Genomic DNA, 23675 nt, shown 5'->3' on the forward strand with positions numbered 1-23675 from the left:
TGAACCGACACCAATGTACACGTGCATGCACACCACTTAAACCTATGCATGCTCTGAACAGACCATGTTCAGAGCTGCTATGCACTGAGGTGTACGCATACATGGCCCTGTGTAGAAATTCTACTTCAGTGTGTACCGGTTGGGAACGAAGCCAGAAAGTGCAACCCAACAATGTCTCCTGCCAATGCATACATACATTCGTGCCCATTTTGACCTGTCCAGAGTTATGCACAAAGACTATATCTTTACTGCAACAAAGTCAATTCTACATGGAAAGATTCATATCACAATCCAAGTGTGTTTCAAGTAAGATTGTAGGAGATACCGACTGGCATACTAGGTGAGAAGGGGAACACTTTTCCCAGGTGCTTCAGCAAATTCATCTCTCTCCCATCCCCTAAAAAACACCCTTGTGCTACCTAAGAACTCCTGAACCCATCCCCTCTCAAAAACAAACCATGGAACTCTGAAGCAATTCTACAGTATGAAAGTTAAAGCTGTATATGCAAATCTATACAGTTTACCTAGGTTATTCACATTTATTATAGAATTTGAAATTCAGAGTTTCTTTTCTCTCATTTCTTTTCTCTTTTTTCTTTGTTAAAGCCCAAAGCTTTTTATTGCAAACTAAAACCAACTGTGTTTGTCCAGTTGGAGGAAAATAGTCACAGTCACAGCCAAATCCTTTCTCTGTTTGCCAGAGCATACAATTTTAGACCTTGCAACAACAACAAAAAGTTACATGGAAAAGTATGTGTGTACCACTAATGGCTTTCTCAGAGTCTCTGTGCTTTAGGGTAAGGGTAGCAAGAAGAGAAGAATGGAACAGGCTGCAAATAACTTATCTGGACGGAGATAGCCTAGCTACAGTTATCCATGCTCTGATAACCTCTCGCTTGGATTACTGCAATGCGTTATATGCGGGGCTGCCTTTGAAAACAGTCCGAAAGCTTCAGCAGGTACAAAACAGGGCAGCCCGTTTACTAACAGGGACTGGCTGGCGAGATCACATTACGCCAGTCCTTTTACAACTTCATGGGCTGCCAGTCCAGGTCCGGGCCCGATTCAAAGTGTTGGTATTGACATTTAAAGCCCTAAACGGTTTGGGGCCAGGTTATTTGAAGGAACTCCTCCTCCCATATGTACCTGCCCGGACCTTAAGATCATCTACAGGGGCCCTTCTCTGTGAGTCCCTGCCAAAGGAAGTGAGGCAGGTGGCTACTAGGAGGAGGGCCTTCTCCGCTGTGGCACCCCGGTTGTGGAATGAGCTCCCCAGAGAGGTCCGCCTGGTGCCTACACTGTACTCCTTTTGTCGCCAGTTGAAGACCTTTTTATTCTCTCAGTATTTTAACACTTAATTTTAACTTAAATTTAAATTTTACTGTTTTAACTCTGTATTTTAATCTTATATCCATTTTGCTGCGTGGTTTTTATCCTGGTTGTGCTTTTTATATTGTATTTTGTATTTGTGCTTTTAACCTGTTGGTTGTCTTACTATGCTTTTAATTTTTGTGAACCGCCCGGAGAGCTTCGGCTATTGGGCGGTATAGAAATGTAATAAATAAAATAAATAAGTAAAACTCATAGATGGACAGTGGTTTGCCTGGGAGAAAACACAGGGGAAAAGATATAAAAGATGTCCTTGTTTATTTCTCCCCAAATGGCAGCACACAGATGGTGAACCCCTCCCACATGGAAGAGAAAACTACGCCCCCCCCCCCCCCCGCCACTCAGGCAGGCCATATCTTCAACACTCCTTAATAAGCTGTACTAGTCTTCTTCTGCTCCTGTCCACCACTCCTTATCTCGATGGGGTACTCAGACGACGGTAAACAGTGACCCATGCCCTTCTCCCAAAGGGTGCAAATGCTAAGCCACGTGGTCCTAGCCCCTAGCCCCCATGGCTATCCGCTCAGTGCAAGGGACTCAGAGCTGCCCAGAAGGATGGTGGGTACCAAAGGGCAGTTTGTATCTGGCCCCTGCCCTGCCCTCCTCATTCCTTGAGGAAAAAGTGCATCTTGTCATTGATGTTCTTGCGCTCAGGGTTGAGGTGCTTCAGGATCTGGGCCAGCACGTTGACGGTCTTCTCGCTGCTCAACCCTGTCTTCTTGGTCTGGAACTTCTTCAGCAGGTCCTTGGTGGTCATGGGCTTGCGGGTCAAGTAGCGGCGCACGGCATCCTCCGTCAGCTGCACATCGCTGCAAGGAAGGAAACTGAGTAAGGGGCAGGTCCAGGCAGCAGCTACACCACTGAGCCCTAATAAGCGTTGGAAGAGGCCCTCCAAGGAAGAAGGGCATTTTCACACACGCACTCTTTCTCAAGCGGGAAGTATTATTGCCAGTATTATCATCCAAACACCTTTCTCTGGTGTGAATAGCTCTATTATTATTATTATTATTATTATTATTATTAATATTTATTTATAAAGCGCCATCAATTTTCATGGCGCTGTACAGAATAAAATAAAACAAGACCATCTGCCATATGACTTACAACAGCCTTCCTCAACCTGGGGCGCTCCAGATGTGTTGGACTGCATCTCCCAGAATGCCCCAGCCAGAGCTGGCTGGGGCATTCTGGGAGTTGTAGTCCAACACATCTGGAGCGCCCCAGGTTGAGGAAAGCTGCCTTAGTGAGTGCTTGGCAGAAGTGAGATCTGATTCAGGGATGTCCTGGCTACTGTTACTACACCAACTCTAAAGTAATTGTTGTTTGGTTCAACTGCAGTCTCGGAGGCAACAGCAGAGCTGGCTGGGGCATTCTGGGAGTTGTAGTCCAACACATCTGGAGCGCCCCAGGTTGAGGAAGGCTGGCTTACAATCTAACATCGCCGTAACAGATAGGGGAGGGAGGGGAAAAACCAATAGGGGTAGGGGACATTAAAACTAAATATAGACTAGTATGGCCACGCTACGGTTAAAAAGCTTTCGAGAAAAGAAATGTTTTCAAGCGAGATTTAAAAACAGAAATTGACATCTATATGGATATTTATATGGTTTGGCGGTTTAAACGAATGGGAAACGCATATAAGTGTTTCACATACGTTATCACAGTAATACTTGCAACAGTCCTGCAAGGTAAGCCAGCGTTGTTATTCCTGTATTCCAGATGGGAGGGGTGGAGGCCAACAGAGATAGTGGCTCGCCTATGCCCATAGCTGAATCATAGAATCGTAGAATCATAGAATAGCAGAGTTGGAAGGGGCCTACAAGGCCATTGAGTCCAACCCCCTGCTCAATGCAGGAATCCACCCTAAAGCATCCCAGACAGATGGTTGTCCAGCTGCCTCTTGAAGGCCTCCAGTATGGGAGAGCCCACAACCTCCCTAGGGAACTGATTCCATTGTCGCACTGCTCTAACAGTCAGGAAGTCATAGAATCACAGAATAGCAGAGTTGGAAGGGGCCTACAAGGCCATCGAGTCCAACCCCCTGCTCAACGCAGGAATCCACCCTAAAGCATCCCAGACAGATGGTTGTCCAGCTGCCTCTTGAAGGCCTCTAGTGTTAGGATGAGTTAGGATGTGAGCTGAGGGCTCCCCTCCCTTCAACTCATACCCCACTAAGCTACAATAGATGTATCATCCTTAATTATAAGTTAGGTATTTTTTTAATAAAGTCTTAAGTGTACGAAGCCCTTCTCTAAAGCTCGTGCACATTGATGGCGTTTTTAACAGTAACTAAAAAGTAATAGCAGGACCCAAACCACAGCAAGGACCCTTCCCCTCCCAAGCCTCTTCTGACCAACGCACGTGGGCTGCAACAGCTGGCATTGGCACACTTACCCACTGCTGGGCGTTGACTTGCCCGACTGTGGCTGTGGAGTGGACTTCCCAGAGGTGGTCGTGGCGGTGCCCTGGGGCCCAGCATCTATTTTCAACCTCTTGGCTGCAGGGAGCTCGCTGGAACCTGCTTGCCGCTTACCTATTCCAGAGAAACAAGAGCAGCCCAGCTTCATAGAATCATAGAATAGCAGAGTTGGAAGGGGCCTACAAGGCCATCGAGTCCAACCCCCTGCTCAATGCAGGAATCCACCCTAAAGCATCCCTGACAGATGGTTGTCCAGCTGCCTCTTGAAGGCCTCTAGTGTGGGAGAGCCCACAACCTCCCTAGGTAGCTGATTCCACCGTCGCACTGCTCTAACAGTCAGGAAGTTTTTCCTGATGTCCAGCCGGAATCTGGCTTCCTTTAACTTGAGCCCGTTATTCTGTGTCCTGCACTCTGGGAGGATCGAGAAGAGATCCTGGCCCTTCTCTGTGTGACAACCTTTCAAGTATTTGAAGAGTGCTCTCATGTCTCCCCTCAATCTTCTCTTCTCCAGGCTAAACATGCCCAGTTCTTTCAGTCTCTCTTCATAGGGCTTTGTTTCCAGACCCCTGATCATCCTGGTTGCCCTCCTCTGAACACGCTCCAGCTTGTCTGCGTCCTTCTTGAATTGTGGAGCCCAGAACTGGACGCAAGACTCTAGATGAGGCCTAACCAGGGCCGAATAGAGAGGAACCAGTACCTCAGGTACTTCAGGACCCCAATCTCAAAGCCCCTCCCACTCCTACCCCCAGTGCCCAAACCAGGCCCATTCTTCCCTAGCAGAAGGGAAACAAAGGACATCTGACCGAACTGGTGTCCTGGGTTCCTTCTCGTTTTCAGTTCCCTTAAGCATATGATTTAGTTCAGTGCCATCCTACCGAAAATTCCACCCCAAAGAAAGAAGCTCTGCACCCAAGCGGAAGTGTTTATCCGCTCCCAAGAGTTGAGTCTTTGCAAGAGTTGGATTTCTGTTTCCCGTTGCTGGTGGTGCAGCGAACAAACAGGGTCCAACGCATGGGTGGGTGGGGCAGAATGAACAAAGGCCACAAAGCGGAGGCAGGGGAACAAGGCAGGTAGCTGCACGGGCTCACAAAGGAGCCATTGGGCCCCACAACCTTTTGCATAGGCAGCTTGCAAAATGCCTCAGAAGGCCTAGACATTTGCTTTAAAAAGGGAAGACCCCCCCTGTGGCAATACACCCCACAAGTCCGTTCCCAGATGTATGTCTGCAGTTTGTAAGTCTGTGGTGAGTTTAGAAGCTTGGCCTGAGTGGGTGGAGTAAGGATGTCTTGGGAGGGGGAGGAGTGATATATAAGGGAAGGACTGAGGGGATTGAGGGGGACTTTATAGGTACTCTTAGAGCAGCCTTTCTCAACCTGGGGCACTCCAGATGTGTTGGACTACAACTCCCAGAATGCCCCAGCCGCTGGCTGGGGCATTCTGGGAGATGCAGTCCAACACATCTGGAGCGCCCCAGGTTGAGAAAGGCTGTCTTAGAGTCTTTAGTGCTCTTTGTGTTTAGAGTGCTTAAGTTCTGGGAAATTTGAGGTTCAGTGTAGAGAGTGGTGTCTTTAGAGTGTGGTGTGCACGTAGTGGAAGTATATTAATCAATACTGATAATAAAGAAAGTTCAAGAGTGATTGTGTGAGAAAAAGGAAAGCACGTATGTGAATGAGTGAAAGGATTGGATGAAAAGGTTTCAAAAAGAGGTTTTTAAATGTTTTATTTGAAACAAAGCTTGTGAACTTTTGAAAATAAATTTTGATTGTTTTGGTTTTAACTACCACAAAAATCCCACGGGTCTGTTTGGCATTTATCATCTGAAGTTTACACATTTAGCACCCACTCTGACAATCATTCACCTCAGCACATATAACTCACAGTGTTGTATTTTATATTTTGAAATCCTTCTCCATTTAACCCCTTTCTCCACATAGTTTGGAGGAAGGTGGGCTTTATCCCTTGCTTCAGGCATATCAAGCGGTGGTGCTTGGCTTGAGCAGGGAGCAGCCGCGGCCAGGTCTGGTGTTCAGAGCCTGTGTCGCCCCATAATAAGTGGTGGCAGACGTGAGGTCTGGTGTTCAGAGCCTGTGTTGTGGCATATTTGATTTAAAAAGGGAAGACCCCCCCTTCCCCCACAAGAGATGGTTCAGAAATACACTGCCTTCAGAATGCACAACACCAACCAAGGAGACAGGGTCAAATCCAGCCATGTGCTCACACTCTGCCGTACCTTGTTCCAGTTTGTTGGCTGCGGCCCGCAGCGTGGAGGAAGTGCTGCCGGCGTCCACCAAGGGTGTTCCTGGGCGGCTATTCCCTTGTGAGCTGCTCACGGAGCCCTTGCGCTCCTTCTTGGGAGGCGTCTTCTTTTTCTGCAACGGCAGAAACACAGTCTCAGCTGGGGTTCATTTGGCTCTCGAGTCCCCCGGTTCCAGCCAGAGATACCCAAACAGGAGCCTCTCATTCCATGGAACTAAAACACCCACTGAAGATGAGCTAACAGCAGCCCGGGATTCATCTGTCAGGCCTGAGGCCAGCCAGTGCTGGCAAGAGCAGGCCGGACGGACAAAATGTCAAGAAATCCTTTTGTAAGCCGCCGTGAGGGCCTTTTTTGGCTGAATGGCGGCATAAAAACCCTTAAATAAATAAATAAATAAATAAATAAATAAATAAAATGCAGAAACAAGAGGTTAGTTTTTCAAGCCTGGGTCATGGGGCTACCTTGGGCTTGTAAGATAGGCATTTGCCAGGACGCATCCGGGCAGGAAAATTCACTTCCTGTGCCTTCCTCTGAGGCTCCAAAAGACAAAAATGTAAGTGCACTGGCAAGCAGACAAATAAAACGTTTCGTGGAACTACTGCAAGGGCTGTCCTAACCACCGTCAAAGAAGTCAGAAAAACAAACCTGGGGGATCAGCTAGCAAGCAGCCGGGACGCACCAACCATTTAAGTCAAAAGAGAGCTAGTCTGCAGATCCACCATAAGTAGAATTATGCACAGGACACAGGTATTAATCTGCCTCGTCGAATCAGGTTACAGACAGACTGTGTTCGCACGAGCCGAGGGGATACTGTTCCTCAAGAGTCTTAAGCAAGTGTCACAACGGTATGGCCCCTGCTTGTGTTAACACAAGTCAAGGCAGGGACTGGGTTCGGGTGGCAGGTTAACCCACAATCATTTATTTGCCCACGTAATCCATGGTGGGTTGGTGGGTCTTCTGTGCACTGTTTTTGCCCCCCCCCCCCCCAAGTGGCTTATTTATCCCCAAATAAGCCATCCGGGGACCCATGGTCTGCAGAGCTGGTTATTTTACCCACCATGGGTTAACATGTTGTCTGTCAGCCCATTGTGGGTAACGTGCGATCGTGACCAAGCTGCTGCCCGTTTCAAAATTGGGTGCGGAAAACACCCACCCACCCTGGGTCTCGCTGTCCCAAAGACCATGGGCAAACTCCTTCCAACAACCTCCCGCTGAGCTTATTCGCTCAGAGTGCTAAAGTAGGAAAGCGTCCCGAAAAATGCAGCTCCCCTACAGCAACCATAAGTGGCCGGTAAGTTCCACTGCCTGTGGAGACCATGCCTGAGCTGGGAACTTCAGCAGCTGATCAGGGCACAGGATGGAGCCCCAGGCATTCCCCAGCCCCAAGCTGCGTCTAGGGTTACCGTCATGAAGAGCGCTGAAGACGCTTCGCTGTCAATGTCGCTGTCCTCAGATGTCTCCGACTCATCACTGCTGTCTGTAGAGCAGAGCCAAAGCATCAGTCGGGGCTTTGATGCCTTTGTAGCCCCCGGCCACTGGACTTCGGGAGGCCAGGCTGCCACTTGCCCAATCGGACTGTCTCGGGGAATTCCCCCACAGCCACAGCCCCCAAAACAACGTACTAGACGCCCCTTGCAAGGTGGCCAGGCCAGAAACACGGTTTTCTGGGCTCCCAGCTAGTCCCATTTCAGGAGGCTAGGGCTGTGGGCGCTAAAGGGGTGAAATTCTGCACCAAGCAAACCTATATAAAATTAGGCAAGCATACATGGTTTGTTTAAAGGCTTTCATCAATTAAACTGCTGTGCTAGGCTGTGCTATAGAGTCTGCTGCTCTATAGGGCACTTGAACCCTGAATCCAACAGGCACTACCATACATTTGAAAGTTATCTCTGCATCCATAAGGACTAGAACGTTGATTTTTTTAATTTGGGGCATGGGGTGTGTGAGAAGCGGAAGTCAACATTCTTGGGGCGTTGACTTCTATGCCCAATACCATATTTCTGTGCTTCTGTAAGAATTAAAGCTCACCTTCCGGCCTTTACCTTTTCTGAGCCTGATCCAAGTTTCCCCTTCCCAAACTTCCGCCACACCCAACTTCAGTACCCCGACCATCCTCACCTTTCTTTTTCTTCCTGTCCTGTGGAGTCGGGGTCTTTTTCTCCTCTTCTTCCTCCTCCTTCTCCTCCGCAGGCTTCTCCTCCTCACTCTCTTCGCTACTGTCGCTTGCTTCGTCTATACCTACAAAACAACAAGGAGGAAGCAGCCCTTTGTTGACTCACCTCCAACCAGCCTGCGTGATCTGACTTGGAGCCAGAGCTGCCGGTGGTTCGCCTTGCCCAGTACAAAAGGAACGGGTACAGGCAACGGAACCAGAGGCAGGGATGTGGTTTGGCTGCTCTTGGCAATAACACAGATCTGCTCAACTGTTTTCCCCATTCCCTGTGCCAATGTCCACGAAAAGAAAAGCCTAATCAGCTCCGTGGGCCTGGCGATCTCTCCCGCAAATCACAGAATCCTAGAATAGCAGAGTTGGAAGGGGCCTACAAGGCCATCTAGTCCAACCCCCTGCTCAGTGCAGGAATCCACCCTAAAGCATCCCTGACAGAGGGTTGTCCAGCTGCCTCTTGAAGGCCTCTAGTGTGGGAGAGCCCACAACCTCCCTAGGTAACTGATTCCATTGTCGCACTGCTCTAACAGTCAGGAAGTTTTTCCTGATGTCCAGCTGGAATCTGGCTTCCTTTAACTTGAGCCCGTTATTCCGTGTCCTGCACTCTGGGAGGATCCAGAAGAGATCCTGGCCCTCCTCTGTGCGACAGCCTTTTAAGTATTTGAAGAGTGCTATCATGTCTCCCTTCAATCTTCTCTTCTCCAGGCTAAACATGCCCAGTTCTTTCAGTCTCTCTTCATAGGGCTTTGTTTCCAGACCTCTGATCATCCTGGTTGCCCTCCTCTGAACACGCTCCAGCTTGTCTGCGTCCTTCTTGAATTGTGGAGCCCAGAACTGGACGCAATACTCTAGATGAGGCCTAACCAGGGCCGAATAGAGAGGAACCAGTACCTCACGTGATTTGGAAGCTATACTTCTATTAAAGCAGCCCAAAATGGCATTTGCCTTTCTTGCAGCCATATCGCACTGTTGGCTCATATTCAGTTCTGGAGAGGGGATGTGGGGCATGTCAGGAATCTTTAAAAAGATAATGCTCCGCAGTCACTCCGAACTGCAACTCCCAGGATTCTTTGCAGGAAAGCCATGATACTTGAGTAAAACCAATCTACAGTTGTAGCGTACCTCAGATAAGGGCAAAGACAGAACAAGACCCAATTGCATGTGAATTGCAAAAAACACACCCAACCATCTCCAACACAGCTGCTCACCCTATCAAGACGACAGGCAGAATTAGCACCAGAGCCAACAGGCAAGGAAAAACCCACTGTTTGGGAGGGCTCTTGGCCTTGCTGCCGTCTTGACTCATTTGGCAACGAGCGCAGCCGGTCCTCTTCATAAAGCCACATACCTTTGGGGATGTCTTCCTCTTTGGTCACCTTGGGTTTGCCCACCACTTCCTCTACCGAGCTGCTGTAAGAGGACAGAAAGAATCCCCTGGGGTGAGGAACGCAACATGCTGAGGGAACGTAAAAGGGGAGCCTGAGGGAACATCACTTGTCCACCCTGAGGGAACTTGGGAAAGAGCAGCAGCAGCAGAGGAGAAACTGGGGGTGCCGAGGCAATGCCAGCCCCAGCTGGGAAGAAACAGTGGTGCTTACCTGGACCCATCAGACATGTAGTCCACCTCCTGGCCTTCAAAGTCCCCATCATCGCTGTCTTCAAAAGCTTCATCATCGGAACCCTTCTTCTTTTTCTTCTTCTTGGTCAGAGGGGCTTTCTTCTTGGCCTTGGCTGGCTTCTCGCCTATAATGAGGGATGTCGGGGAATGTTACCCACTTTCCCCAAATGGCAAATCTTCCAAGGCGGCCCCATGAAAGCGGCAGGCAACAGGGATCAATCCAAGGAAATGAGGAAGCCCACTACACAACACAGAGCCCATGCTGCCGACTGGAGCATGCTGGGATCGATACACGGAGGTTGGCCTGCCTACTCTACCCTCCCACAGTGCATGAGCCCAGGCAGGAAGAAGCCCAAGCAGCACCAGAGGGAAGCGTGCGAGGCCTTTGGAAGAACCCCTGCCCTTGTCGCATGGTCCAAACATATCACAAAGCCACGGCAGCAAGGCTACAGCAGCGACCGGAGCCTTGGCTGTGTTCTACACACACAAGCACACTTATTCTTGCTGTCCTTGGAAGGCACAGCTGTCGTTTTGCCTTTCGTACATCCTCTCAGACATTGATCGAAGCCTATCAGGGCACTACTTCCCAGGATTCCCCAGACAGGAATGAAGGAAGTCCTGACTCATAAAGCAAACTACTGCTGCCACGGCCACGGCCACCGCCACCACCACCTCTCCGTGGTCCCCTCCAGGGATCCTATACAGACAGGCCTCCCCAGCACCCCACCCCCCGCACCATCAGCGTCACTGAACTCGCTGTCATCCGAGCTCATCTCCAGGTCATCTTCCAGGTCATGGATTTTGAGGTCACTTCCTTTCTTTTTGCCTTTCTTCTCCTTCTCCTCCTCTTCTTCCTCGCCATGGTCCTTCAGCCGCCGCTGCTGCATGATGCTGAAGTGGTTCAGAACTTTGTTCCGCCTGCAGAGAAAGAAGGGCCGGCCTCAAGCAGACCGCTTACTACTTAAAGCCCCACCCGGGAGGGACACTTGCAAGAGGCCTTAACCACTCCAGACGGGCACGCTGCGGCAGCCAGACCACCTTTAGTCCTGTTCCCCATTTTAAAGGAGCTTATAGGGAAAGTATTTGGGGTGAAGAAGAGGGAAATTGGCAGCCCCAGCCCTCTTCGTACTCCTCAATTCTATTCAAGAATAGAATTGAACAATTGAGCAGTGGCTGTTCTGAACCAGTGCCCGGGCACTGTAATGGACTGGATGAGGGCTAACAAACTGAGACTCAATCCAGACAAGACGGAGGTACTGTTAGCGGGTGGTTCATCTGTCCGGCGAGGTGATGTTTGCCCTGTCCTAGACGGGGTTGCACTCTCCCTAAAGGATCGGGACCGTAGTTTGGGGGTGCTCTTGGATCCAGAACTGTCACTTGAGGCACAGGTGAACTCAGTGGCAAAGAGCACCTTTTATCAGCTTAGGTTGATATACCAACTACGCCCTTATCTGGACAGAGATAGCCTAGCTACAGTTATCCATGCTCTGCTAACCTCTTGCTTGGATTACTGCAATGCGTTATACGTGGGGCTGCCTTTGAAAACGGTCCGGAAGCTTCAGCTGGTACAAAACAGGGCAGCCTGTTTACTAACAGGGACTGGCTGGCGAGATCACATTACGCCAGTCCTTTTACAACTTCATTGGCTGCCAGTCCAGATCCGGGCCCGATTCAAAGTGCTGGTATTGACATTTAAAGCCCTAAATGGTTTGGGGCCAGGTTATTTGAAGGAACGCCTCCTCCCATATGTACCTGCCCGGACCTTAAGATCATCTACAGGGTCCCTTCTCCGTGAGCCCCTGCCAAAGGAAGTGAGGCAGGTGGCTACTAGGAGGAGGGCTTTCTCCGCTGTGGCACCCCGGCTGTGGAACGAGCTCCCCAGAGAGGTCCGCCTGGTGCCTACACTGTACTGCTTTCGTCGCCAGCTGAAGACCTTTTTATTCACTCAGTATTTTAACACTTAATTTTAAATTAAATTTAAATTTTATTGTTCTAACTCTGTATTTTAATCTTATATCAATTTCTGCTGCGTGGTTTTATCCTGGTTGTGCTTTTTATACTGTATTTTGTAATTGTGCTTTTAACCTGTTGGTTGTTTTATTGTGGTTTTAATTTTTGTAAACCGCCCAGAGAGCTTCGGCTATTGGGCGGTATAGAAATGTTATAAATAAATAAATAAATAAGACCCCAGGAGTATGGTCTGTGAGCTAAGATCCAAAGAATGGCACTGTGAACAACTGGTGTCACACGGTGGCTAAAGACTATGTGAAGAGGAGGACCGTGTAAGGCTCCTAGAAAAAAATGCAGGATATAAATATAATCGATCAATCCCTGGTCCAGATCTCACCTCTGCCACCTCTTACACAAGATATTCTCCTGCCTGCAATATGGTATGGATGATAATACTGGCCTACTTTACGGGGTAGTTGTAACAATCCCCAAGATAATGAATATGAAGGGCTTTTACTCCCAAAATGCAATGTCAATGCTTGGTATTTATTATCCTAATTCCGACATGTGTTTCCTGAGCAGTAGCCCTTCCATGCAAGCGGTGTTTTTGAAACAGAGGGGAAGGATACAGCATGGGAGTCTGCTGACCAAAGGGCCGAAAAGATCCCACTAAGTGCACTTAAGACCTTGGTTGCATGAAGAGGACCTCTTTGGATTTCAGTGGGGTTTCAGGCAGAACTCAACACCCAACAAGAAGCCCCTAAAAGTGAAAACATCAGTAGCACAGCAAAGCTGTAGCTATGTAACTGAGCCAAATGAATCATAGAATCATAGAACAGTTGAGTTGGAAGGGGCCTACAAGGCCATCGAGTCCAACCCCCTGCTCAATGCAGGAATCCACCCTAAAGCATCCCTGACAGATGGTTGTCCATCTTCCTCTGCCTACCCTCACGTCCTTCTGTTGCCTACCTTGTGGCACACTTCAGATTGTAAGCTCGGGGCAGGGACGTCTGTGCGGCTCCGTATCAAAAAGAAATTGTACTAGGACCCGAATTGGGAGGCCGTCATATCCTGAGAGCTTCCCAAATCCTCTCCCCATCAGGCCAGAGAAGGTTGCTCACTCATAAAGGGCCAGATTGCAGGGAGCCTCTCCAGCAGTCTGACTAACTTATCTATACCTTTGCTTTTCCAGTTCTTTCCACACCTTGCCATCTCCTGGCACTGCCCAGGTTGGCTCAGGACGTCAAGTAGATGTCACTGCTGCTCCCAGCGTGCGCTAGCCTCTCAGGCCTTTCCGTCAACCCCGTCCGTGTCATCTCTTGGGCAGGAACGAATGTCTCCTGCACTCACCTCTCCCACTCCTCCTCGGCTTCTTCTGCAGTCAGTGTACGGTGCTTGGCAATAGGTGTAAAGTTATACCAATTGTTGACTGGGAAGGCTTCAAAGGCACCATCCGGACACTGTGTGAAGATGTAGTAGGAGGTGTTCTCTGTCACACCTCCCTTTTTCACACCTTTGAACCTGAGTGAAAAGAAACACGAGGCAGCGTAAGAGTCTAATGCAAAAGCAACGTGAGGAAGACAGGAACTAAATGTTTCGGCTCCAGATCCAGAAAAAAGCAGAACCAGAGGGAAGAAACACGCACATGAAAGAATTTCGGATCACAACTGTACAAAGTGAGGAATACAGCTCGTAACGCAAAATTTGATAAGTTCTACTGAGTACTGAGATTTATAGCTTCTGATTAAATAAACACTGGTTTTTAAAGAGAGTTTCTAGTCCCCATGGCCGCTAAAATTTGAATATTACACAGCTTTGGGGTGAGGGATCGTTTTGCTCCCTGCCAAAAAAGCACATTTTTCAACTCCTATTTTGCAAAGTTTGGAACCAGGACAAAAGCATGCAAATTTAACAGGATTTAGAACCTTTAACTGGTATAGGACAGACAAAAGGAAATACTTCTTCCCACAGTACATAGTTAAACCACAGAGTTTGCTCCAATAAGATATAGTGATGGCCACCAACTTCGACAGCTTTAGAAAGGGGTTAGCCAAATGCATGGAGGCGAAGGCTCTCAACAGGTATTATTATTATTATTATTATTATTATTATTATTATTTATTTATATAGCACCATCAATGTACATGGTGCTGTACAGAGTAAAACAGTAAATAGCAAGGCCCTGCCGCATATGCTTACATTCTAATAAAATCATAGTAAAACAATAAGGAGGGGAAGAGAATGCCAACAGGCACAGGGTAGGGTAAGCAGGCACAGGGTAGGGTAAAACTAACAGTATAAAGTCTGCACAACATCAAGTTTTAAAAGCTTTAGGAAAAAGAAAAAAATTTAGTTGAGCTTTAAAAGCTGCGATTGAACTTGTAGTTCTCAAATGTTCTGGAAGAGCGTTCCAGGCGTAAGGGGCAGCAGAAGAAAGTGGACGAAGCCGAGCAAGGGAAGTAGAGGCCCTTGGGCAGGCGAGAAACACGGCATCAGAGGAGCGAAGAGCACGAGCGGGGCAATAGTGTGAGATGAGAGAGGAGAGATAGGAAGGAGCTAGACCGTGAAAAGATATTAGTCATGATGGTGAATGGCTAACTCCCGTGTCAGGGGCAGGTTGCCTCTGCTTGCCAGTTGCTAGGGGATATGAGTTTGAGGATGCTACTGTGCTCATGTTGTGCTTTGGACTTCCCATTGAACTAGTGGTTGGCTACTGTACAAACAGGATGCCGGACTAATGGGCCTTGGTTGGATCGAGCACCGATCTTCTTATGTTCCAGTTGAGTACGTTGTTCTGTTCCCTACTCACAAAGCTGGAGAGCCTCCCCACATGCTCCCACCCAACACTCTCCCCGGCGAGAACAAACTGATGAGCAACGTTAGCCCATAATTCAAAGATGAGCCCCCATCTGGTAACATCCCCCGCCCACACACCCCGCCCTTGGGGACCACCCACTGCTCACTTGCGCCCGGCCTTGCCGTTGACTTTCAGGAGCCAAGGCTGGTCTTCTAGCTTGAACTCCTTCAGGATGATGCCGTATTTCTTGCGCCGGGCCTCCTCCCGTAGCTTGCGGTTGAATTCGCTGCCAGCTCCCGACTCAGGCATCTCTTCCTCCTGGTAGATCTTCTTATTGCTGAGATCCCGCTCCATCTTTGCCTAGGGAGGAACAAGAAAGCGCCAAGTAGAACACTGCAGTATCTCTAATAAGACAGGGTGGGTGGAGGTGGATTTGTTCCCGAGAAGCTCCACAGCATGCTAAGGGCGTTCTTGCCCAAAGTCTGAATTCCAACACAGTAGCCATTTGTACTATTTGTCTAGCTCAGGAAGCACCGGCTTTCTATCCAGCTGAAGTCACGCAATTGGGACAACCAAAAAGACTACGGTTTGACCGCAGGAATGCATAATAGCAGAGAAGCCCCACAGCCTGGCTGTGCAGTCGTAAAGATTAAGGGTCTCTCTACTGCTGAAACGTGCACGTTGTGTCTGCGTAATACACAGAACAAGCCTTTGGGGGGTGTGCTCCTTCCCACATGCTCTGCTCTTCATCCAAGGGCTGCTCCAGATTCCTCAGCTGTCTGAGGCCTGGCTGGTGGCAACGAAGAGTAGGGCCTTTTCAGCTGTGACCCCCCACCTTGTGGGTTGCTGTCCCAGTTGAGAGTCACCAAGCCCCGACACAATATGGTTTTAGATGTTTAAACATTGTTGTTTAGGAAGGCCTTCACTTTGAGTTCCTCTTTGGAAAAAAAGTGGGATACACATTTTTAAAATAAGGCAAATAAATAAAAAAGAACATAAGGCAAATAAATAAAAAAACCCAGTTCTCATTGAGGTGCTAATCCAGATCCATATCTAGACTGTACCATTACAGGTGGGCTCACTTGATACACACTTCTAAATGAAAAATAAAAATCTTTGCACGTGGAAAAGCAGCACGTCTCACTCAGTCTTCTCTCTGCCCTGTTCATTTTCCATGTGTAGGAATTTCCCTCCCCCCCCCCCCCCCCGCATGGAGGAGCATTTCACCACATGATCCTCCAGCTCTAGGCTGAAGTGGTACAGCCCGGACATAGGCTTATCACTTTGGTGGGAGCTGGACTTTAGCCTGAGAGCAGGGACCAACCTGGTGCCAGGTGGCAAAGTTGACTTTGTCAGCCGCATTGAAGGCCATAATATTGTATTTCTTGGAGGTGTTCCTGTGAAACGAAGGAGCAGAAATGAGTCAGATCAATGCCCAGCATCCAAGGCTGGAGCTAAGTGGGAAAGCCCCACAGAGGGGAGTCTTCTTCTGCTCAAAAGGGAAAACCCATCCCTGTGCCCTTGCAGAAAGAGAGGAGACATTGAGTGTACTTTTAGCATGATTGATGGCCAACAGCTTTAACAGCACATTTCAAGATATATCTCTACCACAGAGATGGGCACCTTACGGCCCTCAATCTTATTTTATGCCCTCTTCCCAGCTCCCCCTCCAGACGCTCCCATTCCTTCCTCTACCAGTCTTGCAAAGACAGCGACACAGAGACCAGCAGATTGGCATGCAATCAAGCTATGAAGCCCAACCGTGGGGTGTACCAGCTAGAGCAGAAAGACCCTCTGGCCACGGCACTCCAAGCTTAGAATCATAGAATAGCAGAGTTGGAAGGGGCCTACAGGGCCATCGAGTCCAACCCCCTGCTTGCGTGCACCCTGCCTGCTCACTCTTGTCCTTCAGCTAAGGTCACTGTGAACTGGAGGCATTCAACAAGGCAGCAAGTCCTGGTCCAGTGAGGGGGTGGGTGTGAGTGAAGGAAGACAGTGGGGGGGGGGGGAACAGAGTTAAAAGAATGCATGTATGTGGGTGGGCGGGCGCGGGGCACTGAGAGAAAGAGAAATCATCACATCACAGTCGCTTCCTCTCTCTTGAGTTGAGAGAAGCAGAGGGTATAGGGTGCCTCTGGCCCTGCCCACTTTTGACATATGGCCCCTGAGAGATTACCTCCAAGGGAATGCTGCCCTTGATAGTCCACTGCATGCCACGAATACTCGAACAAGACAGTGGGCTCATCTACACCAAGCAGGATATAACACTATGAAAGTGGTACATAAAAGGCAGGAGCCACACTGCTGCTTTATAGTGGTATTGAAGTGCATTGACCACTGTTGGGGCCCATTGACACATCTACACCAAGCAGGATATAACACTACGAAAGTGGTATGAAAGCAGTATATGGAACGTGTCAACGGGCCCCAACAGTGGTCCGTGCACTTCAATACCACTATATAGCAGTAGTGTGGCTCCTGCCTTTTATATACCACTTTCATACTACTTTCATAGTGGAATATTCTGCTTGGTGTAGATGAACCCTATGTGGCCTTGTGAGCAATTCAGAACAAGTTATAGAATCTCTCCCTTTCTCAAAACGGCCTTTACTATTCTGTATTTTGACTCCCATTTGCAAAAATACCCACAAACCTCTCTAAGCTTCATGAATATTCATTAAAATCTAGTTTTATAAAACCCATTTTTGTGTGTGTGGGATTTTAGCTTAGAAAACAGGGAAGTAAAGGGTCTGCAGGTCTTGCACTGAAACACACCCTCACTAGGAACATCAAAAGCAGCAAGCAACATTTTTCCACCCGTTCCATTATGTGCAATTCAATTTAATATTTAGTGTGCCTACCTGGATTAGGAGAAAAATGGTCAACATAATGTGAATCAAGCAAAACATGCAAAAGAGAAAGAACTACTTACTTGGGGACACGGACCACATATTCAGTTGCTGTCTGACTGCTTGTCCCCTACGAAAAAAGAAAAAAAGAGAAAAGTACAGGAATTGCACAGGTAAAAGAGAAAGCACCGAGGAGACTGGGCAAGCTACCTAACAACCAACATGCCAGGGTGGCTGAGCCTTCCCTTGCTCGGCTTCGTCCATTTTCTTCCGCTGCCCCTTACGCCTGGAACGCTCTTCCAGAACATTTGAGAACTACAAGTTCAATCGCAGCTTTTAAAGCTCAGCTAAAAACTTTTCTTTTTCCTAAAGCTTTTAAAACTTGACTTTGTTCTGACTTTTATATTGTTAGTTTTACTCTACCCTGTGCCTGTTTGGTGCATTCTCTTCTCCTCCTTATTGTTTTATTATGATTTTATTAGAATGTAAGCCTATGCAGCAGGGTCTTGCTATTTATTGTTTTGCTCTGTACAGCACCATGTACATTGATGGTGCTATATAAATAAATAAATAATAATAATAATAATAATAATAATAATAATAATAATAAATGCCCACACATCAGAGGCAATTCAGACAACCTTTTAACCTGAATCCCAGTAGGAAGGGAACTCACCAAAGAAGTCATTTCTGGATGTGCTGCACAGGCTCTCAGCGGAGTTTTTGTAAATGCAGTAGCCTGATGGAGGAAGAGGGCGGAAGAGTCAGATCAATGCAGAGGAATGGAAACTCTGGGGTGAAGTCAGCTGAGATGTTGGGGGAGGAAGTGATGAAAAAAGGCCAAGAAGGAGCCCTGGCTAGGACTGCCACTTTTTGTCAACAATTCTGGCTCCCCAAAACAGCACCTTTACTCTGAACAGTTTTAGAAAAGGACAAAAAAAAACCGACAACGTGCTTCTGATCAGGCACAGGCTGCCTTTCCCCTTCCGAGACAGGAAGCCAGCCTTTCTTTAAAGCCAACAACCAATGCAAGGGCAGAGGGCGTCTGAGCATGTGCAGAACACTCCCCTTCGTTGAAGGGTACCATCTTTAATGGTCTCAAAATACACACCCACCCATCATGTAAAAACCACAGAAGTAACCAGAAAAACACACTGGAGGCAAAATTGGCCTCTGTTCTGGCAGCAGGCTAAGGGGGGGCGGCACACCTGGAGCCGGGACACCTGGGTCCATTCTGCAACTAGGAGAGAGAGAGGGAGCCAGGACGCCTGGGTCCCTTGGCCGGGCTGGGGAAGAGGCAGCGGGGGAGCCGGACGCCTGGGTCCAAGGGCGAAGGAGGAGGAGCGCCGCCATCCCAACCCGCCCAAGTCCCACCTGCCTCGAATCCCCCCACCTGCCCTTACCTTGGCACCTCGAGCCCCCTCCGTTTCCCCCACCGCGCATGCGTCAAAACCGGGCGGCTACCAAGAGGAAGACTTTCCGGTTCTTTCCACGACAGTTCCGGTACTCGATTGCAGCACGTGGAGGGCTCCATGTGAGGGGCAGAGGACGCACCTCATAGAGAAGTTCAAATAAAGCCCGCGGAGTTAGAGGCTCTCATTTTGTCGCTGGGTTTTGAAGTAAACCTGCCGACCGACCCACCCTCCCCCAAAAGCAGGTAGATCTGGCTGCGCACCTGTGCTTTTAAGGGCCTCACAACAATAGGGTGACCCTATGAAAAGGAGGACAGGGCTCCTGTATCTTTAACAATTGTATTGAAAAGGGGATTTATATATGGGGAACCCGGTGAAATTTCCTCTTCATCACAAAAGTTAAAGCTGCAGGTGCCCTGCCCTCTTTTAAATCTGGTCACTCTGTTATAGCTCCTGCAGCTTTAACTGTTGTGATGACAGGGAATTTCACCAGGTTCTCCATATATATACACCTGCTGAAATTCGCTTTTCTATGCAACTGTTAAAGATACAGGAGCCCTGTCCTCCTTTTCATAGGGTCACGCTTCACAACAAGCAAGAACTTCAAGAGATGGAGATTCAACGGAATCTGTTGAACTTCACCTGTTGAACTTCTAGTTGTCATCTTGGTTCAAAGGCATAGAAGTCTAACTTTCAAGTCAGTGATGTTGCTTGAGGTTTGAAAGCATCGTCCTCTGCTACATTGGATTAAAAATGGAGGGAGGGGTGTGTGTCCTATGCCTGTGTGATAAGCAGAAATTCAACATGCATCATCATGGAGATATGCTGTGCAGGAAGGCTTCAGGTGTCGCATTTCTGCCTGTTCTGCAGCCATTTAAAGCACAGAATGTTTCCCTGGTGGAAGTCCAAGTCACGTTGAAGTGTGTATTCCACAATGACTTGGAACCAAACAATGGTGCAGGACACGGAATAACGGGCTCAAGTTAAAGGAAGCCAGATTCTGGCTGGACATCAGGAAAAACTTCCTGACTGTTAGAGCAGTATGACAATGGAACCAGTTCCATAGGGCGGATCTACACAGCGCACTGAAGGCGCTTGCATGCGCCTGCAGTGCGCCCCAAAAGCGATTGCGTAGATCCCGCCCAGATGGAGGAAGAGGCGGAGGAGGAGGAGGCTCCCGCCGGCCTCCTGCTGCCGGCAAAAGAGCCACTCGGCGGAAGAAGGCGGGGCATGTGCAGAAGGCGTACATATAGCGTTGGAGGCGTGCATATAGCGTTGTATATGGCGGAGTCTAACCGGAACCTGAAGTCACGGCTGTGTGGAACTTTATGGCTTTCTTTTAAACTCTTTGGCTGAGACTGACTCCACCTACTGTTGGAGCATGAGCGGAAATGCTGGTTGCTCTTACCGGAAGTTGGGGGAGGGGGAGGAGGATCCTTGCTGGTTGATATGGCAACCGGATAGACCATGCCTTTTTGCAAAGGGGAGGGCAGAAATAATGCACTTTTAGACTTAAAATGTAGTATAATTAAGTACTGCAATACTTTGTCTTGAGAGTCCAGATTTCATCCAGATAGTAGAGAAACTGAATAATTTTGAATTTATTTAGGCTGACCGTATGAAAAGGAGGACAGGGCTCCTGTATCTTTAACAGTTGCACAGAAAAGGGGATTTCAGCAGGTGTCATTTGTATATATGGAGAACCTGGTGAAATTCCCTCTTCATCACAAGAGTTAAAGTGCAGGAGCTATACTGGGCCGTAGCTAGGGTGACCAACTGTCAGGATTTCCCCGGACTTGTCCGGTTTTTGTTCTTTCCATGGTGTCAGGGGGGATTTTCTATAATTTTCAATAATGTCCTGGAATGACACACCTTCCCCTTTAAGGCTGCTATTAGCATGGCAGGAGGGAGTGACATGCTTTCTTGAGGCACATCATTCCCTTACCCCGAGCTCCAATTGAGGTCTTAAAGGGGAAAGTGGGTCATTCGTGGACATTCTAGAAAAGGCCCCAATTGGAGTGGATGGTGGTGGTGCAGAATGAAATCCTTTCCCCTCCTCCACTCCAATCGGGTTCTTTAAGGTGGCGGGGGAATAACGTACTTTCTGCAGGACTCAGAAAGCTGCTTCCCCCCCCCCCCCCACACACTAGGTGTCCTCTTTTTTGGTTTCCCAAATATGGTCACCCTAGCCGTAGCTAGACCTAAGGTTTATCCCAGGATCATCCCGGGTTCGTCCCTGCCTGAGCACTGGATGCCCTGTGTGGCACTTAGATGAACAGGTTTGACCCCAGGACAATCCTGGGATAAACCTTCGGTATAGCTATGGCCTTAGAGTGACCAGATTTAAAAGAAGCCAGGACACCTGCAGCTTTAACTGTTGTGATGAAGAGGGAGTTTCACCAGGTTCTCCATATATACAAATGACACCTGCTGAAATTCCCCTTTCAATACAGCTGTTAAAGATACAGGAGCCCTGTCCTCCTTTTCATAGGGTCACCCTAGTTTATTGGCTCTCTGAGATCTCTCCTCTGCAGGCAGCCGCCTCACCCAGCGAGAGGAAATCTGGCAGCAGCATCACAGTTGTTACGCCAACTCTAATAGACTGTAGTGTAGACACATCCGGATGGACACCCAGTTGCCCCAGAGGCATTGATTCCCATCCTTGCCCGTTCTCCCATAGTTTGGGACATGGGGCAAGGGAGAGGATGATAGGAATCCTGCAAGGAACTGGTTTGCTCCTGGATAAACAACAAGCAGATGGGACATGTACAACATGTCCCATCTGTCTGGAGCACAATCAAGGGCTGCCTGTAAAAATGGAGTCCCGCCACACATACTGACTGGTCTCGGGCCATTTCCCCACCTCAATTTGAGGTGACACTTTCCCTCTAGCTGCCACCTTCGTGCCTTTCAAAACAACAAGATACAGAAAACCCCAAGGATGTGTTGATCTCTTGGAACACAGACTTGGAGGCGTGCATTGTTTAATCTATTTACTATTGAAAGAAGCTCTCTGACCAGAGATTTCTGAAGGGTCAGAACGTACTCTGGAATTCCTATCTCTCCTTGAGGTGCTTATCAAGGAACAGAATGCAACATTTTGTACCGGTCATAGGATGCCAAAATATGGCATTGTTTATGTAAGAATGGGTTTCTGTTTATGGAACATGTATGGGATTTGTGATCACTCACAGGAGGGAGGAGGGAAAAGTATGACTTCATCAGAGCAACTTGGATGAAGTATAAATGTATGCTGATGTGGAGGATGATCAGAGAGTTTCTGCCGTTGGTTTGTACAAGGTAAGGGTCTGTCTCCTGTGTGCACAGTATAATAAAGAGTCTCTGTTTCTGGACCGGTTGTGAAGTCGTCCCTTCCCTACCAGGTTAGGGGAATTTCCCTAACAAGGGGAAACAGCTTGAAATCTTCTTTTATAGATGTTCAAATATTAACTATTATTTTTCCTTTTCTTTTTATCCTGTATTTCCTCCAAGGAGCAGCGTATATGGAGGCGGTCCCATTTTATCCCTACAACAATCCAATGGAGTAGGCTAGGCTAGGCTGAGAGAGTGGCTGGCCAAAATCCAATGGTTAGCTTTATGGCTGAGCAGAGATTTGAGACCAGGTCCTCTATTCCAAGACGGATAGATTTTCACCACTGCAGCTCACTTGTTCCCAGTTGTGAATACATAAGCAGCTTTTCATGTCTCTCTGCCTGTTTGGCTGGGAGAGCCAAACAACACATGCTTGTTACATAACTGCTAACAGGTGTGTGCTTTCTGGGGGATCTACACGTCGTTGTGAAGGCGCTTACCTGCGCCGTTTTTTAATATGTACTTAAATGAAGTGTGTCTTTCTTTACTGTCTCAGGTTTCATTTTGTTGGAGCGGTTCACACTCTTCTCAATTCCTGTCCCTTCCGTCGCAAGTGGGCGTTTCTTATAGGCTGGCTTTGGTGGATGCTTGTGACGTTCTCCCTTGCTCCCCCCCCCTTTTTAAAAAAATCCTCAAATCCCAGAATTCCCTGTTTGGGTCGTTGTGATAATTGTGGAGAAGATGGAGTCCATGGATAGCCAAACGGAATTAGTCAGCACCATGGCTGTTTCTATCAATTTACTTCTATGTGCTCTTCGAGCACTGTCTGTGTGGTGGATGAGTACCGGCATCGCCGGGCGCAACTCTGAAAAATCATCAAAATTTTGATGCAGTTTGGGGTTGGCCGCTCGACAGTTGGCGAAGTGTGCTTGGCAATGGAGCTAGTTCTTCTCGTCGGACAGTCTATCTTGGCGATTTTCGGAAGGTAATTTTTTTTCTTCTACGCTAAAGTGGATGCACACGTGCGCATGTGTGATGAACGAACGTGTGTTATGTATAGGAACTTTTTTTTTCCTTTGGCCCGTAGTTGGATGCACATGTGCGCATGTGTGATGAACGAACTAGTGCTATGTATGGGAAGATTTTTTCTCCCTTTGGCCTGAAGTTGCCGGTACACGTGCGTATATGAGTCAATCGAACGAGAGTTTTGTATAGGAAGGATGTTTCTCCCTTTGGCCCCATGTTGCCTGTACACGTGCGCATGTGAGACAATCGAACGCCTGTTAGGAATATAGGAAGGTTTTTTTTTCTTTGGCCTGTAGTTGGATGCACACGTGCGCATGTGTGATGAACAAACTAGTGCTATGTATAGGAAGGTTTTTTCTCCCACGGGCGCATGTGAGACGAACTGCTATGTGTTTCAATTTAAACATTCCTGTTGGTTTAAACATTGTCTTTCACTTTTTAATACAGGTAATGGACGGCTTTGCAGCTTTGGGATTTCG

At 48.2% G+C, this 23675-nt stretch overlaps 1 protein-coding gene across 1 annotated transcript; it reads right to left on the reverse strand.

The window, feature by feature from the left end:
- Positions 1-1607: 1607 nt before the first annotated feature.
- On the reverse strand, positions 1608-18901 carry GTF2F1 (general transcription factor IIF subunit 1). The gene is made up of 14 exons (XM_063119076.1): positions 18850-18901; positions 18123-18185; positions 17530-17576; positions 15922-15994; positions 14764-14957; positions 13151-13321; positions 10587-10768; positions 9831-9975; positions 9581-9642; positions 8184-8303; positions 7469-7542; positions 6039-6177; positions 3784-3922; positions 1608-2198 (listed from the first exon to the last, which is right to left on the reverse strand). Exons 2-14 carry the CDS (start codon positions 18132-18134, stop codon positions 1994-1996), a joined length of 1563 nt encoding a protein of 520 aa, XP_062975146.1. The 5' UTR covers positions 18135-18185; positions 18850-18901; the 3' UTR covers positions 1608-1993.
- Between the last annotated feature and the right edge of the window lie 4774 nt (positions 18902-23675).

The sequence above is a fragment of the Elgaria multicarinata genome, chromosome 3 (genome assembly GCF_023053635.1).
Source record: "Elgaria multicarinata webbii isolate HBS135686 ecotype San Diego chromosome 3, rElgMul1.1.pri, whole genome shotgun sequence".
In the NCBI taxonomy this organism is placed as follows: domain Eukaryota; kingdom Metazoa; phylum Chordata; class Lepidosauria; order Squamata; family Anguidae; genus Elgaria; species Elgaria multicarinata.

What these genes read in the sequence shown, in the direction of transcription:
- GTF2F1 (XM_063119076.1), bottom strand. An exon ending in CGAGTTCAGTGACGCTGATG is followed by an intron (nt 9,976 to 10,586) that starts GTGCGGGGGGTG and finishes CCCTCATTATAG; the next exon opens with GCGAGAAGCCAGCCAAGGCC. An exon ending in TACATGTCTGATGGGTCCAG is followed by an intron (nt 9,643 to 9,830) that starts GTAAGCACCACT and finishes GTCCTCTTACAG; the next exon opens with CAGCTCGGTAGAGGAAGTGG.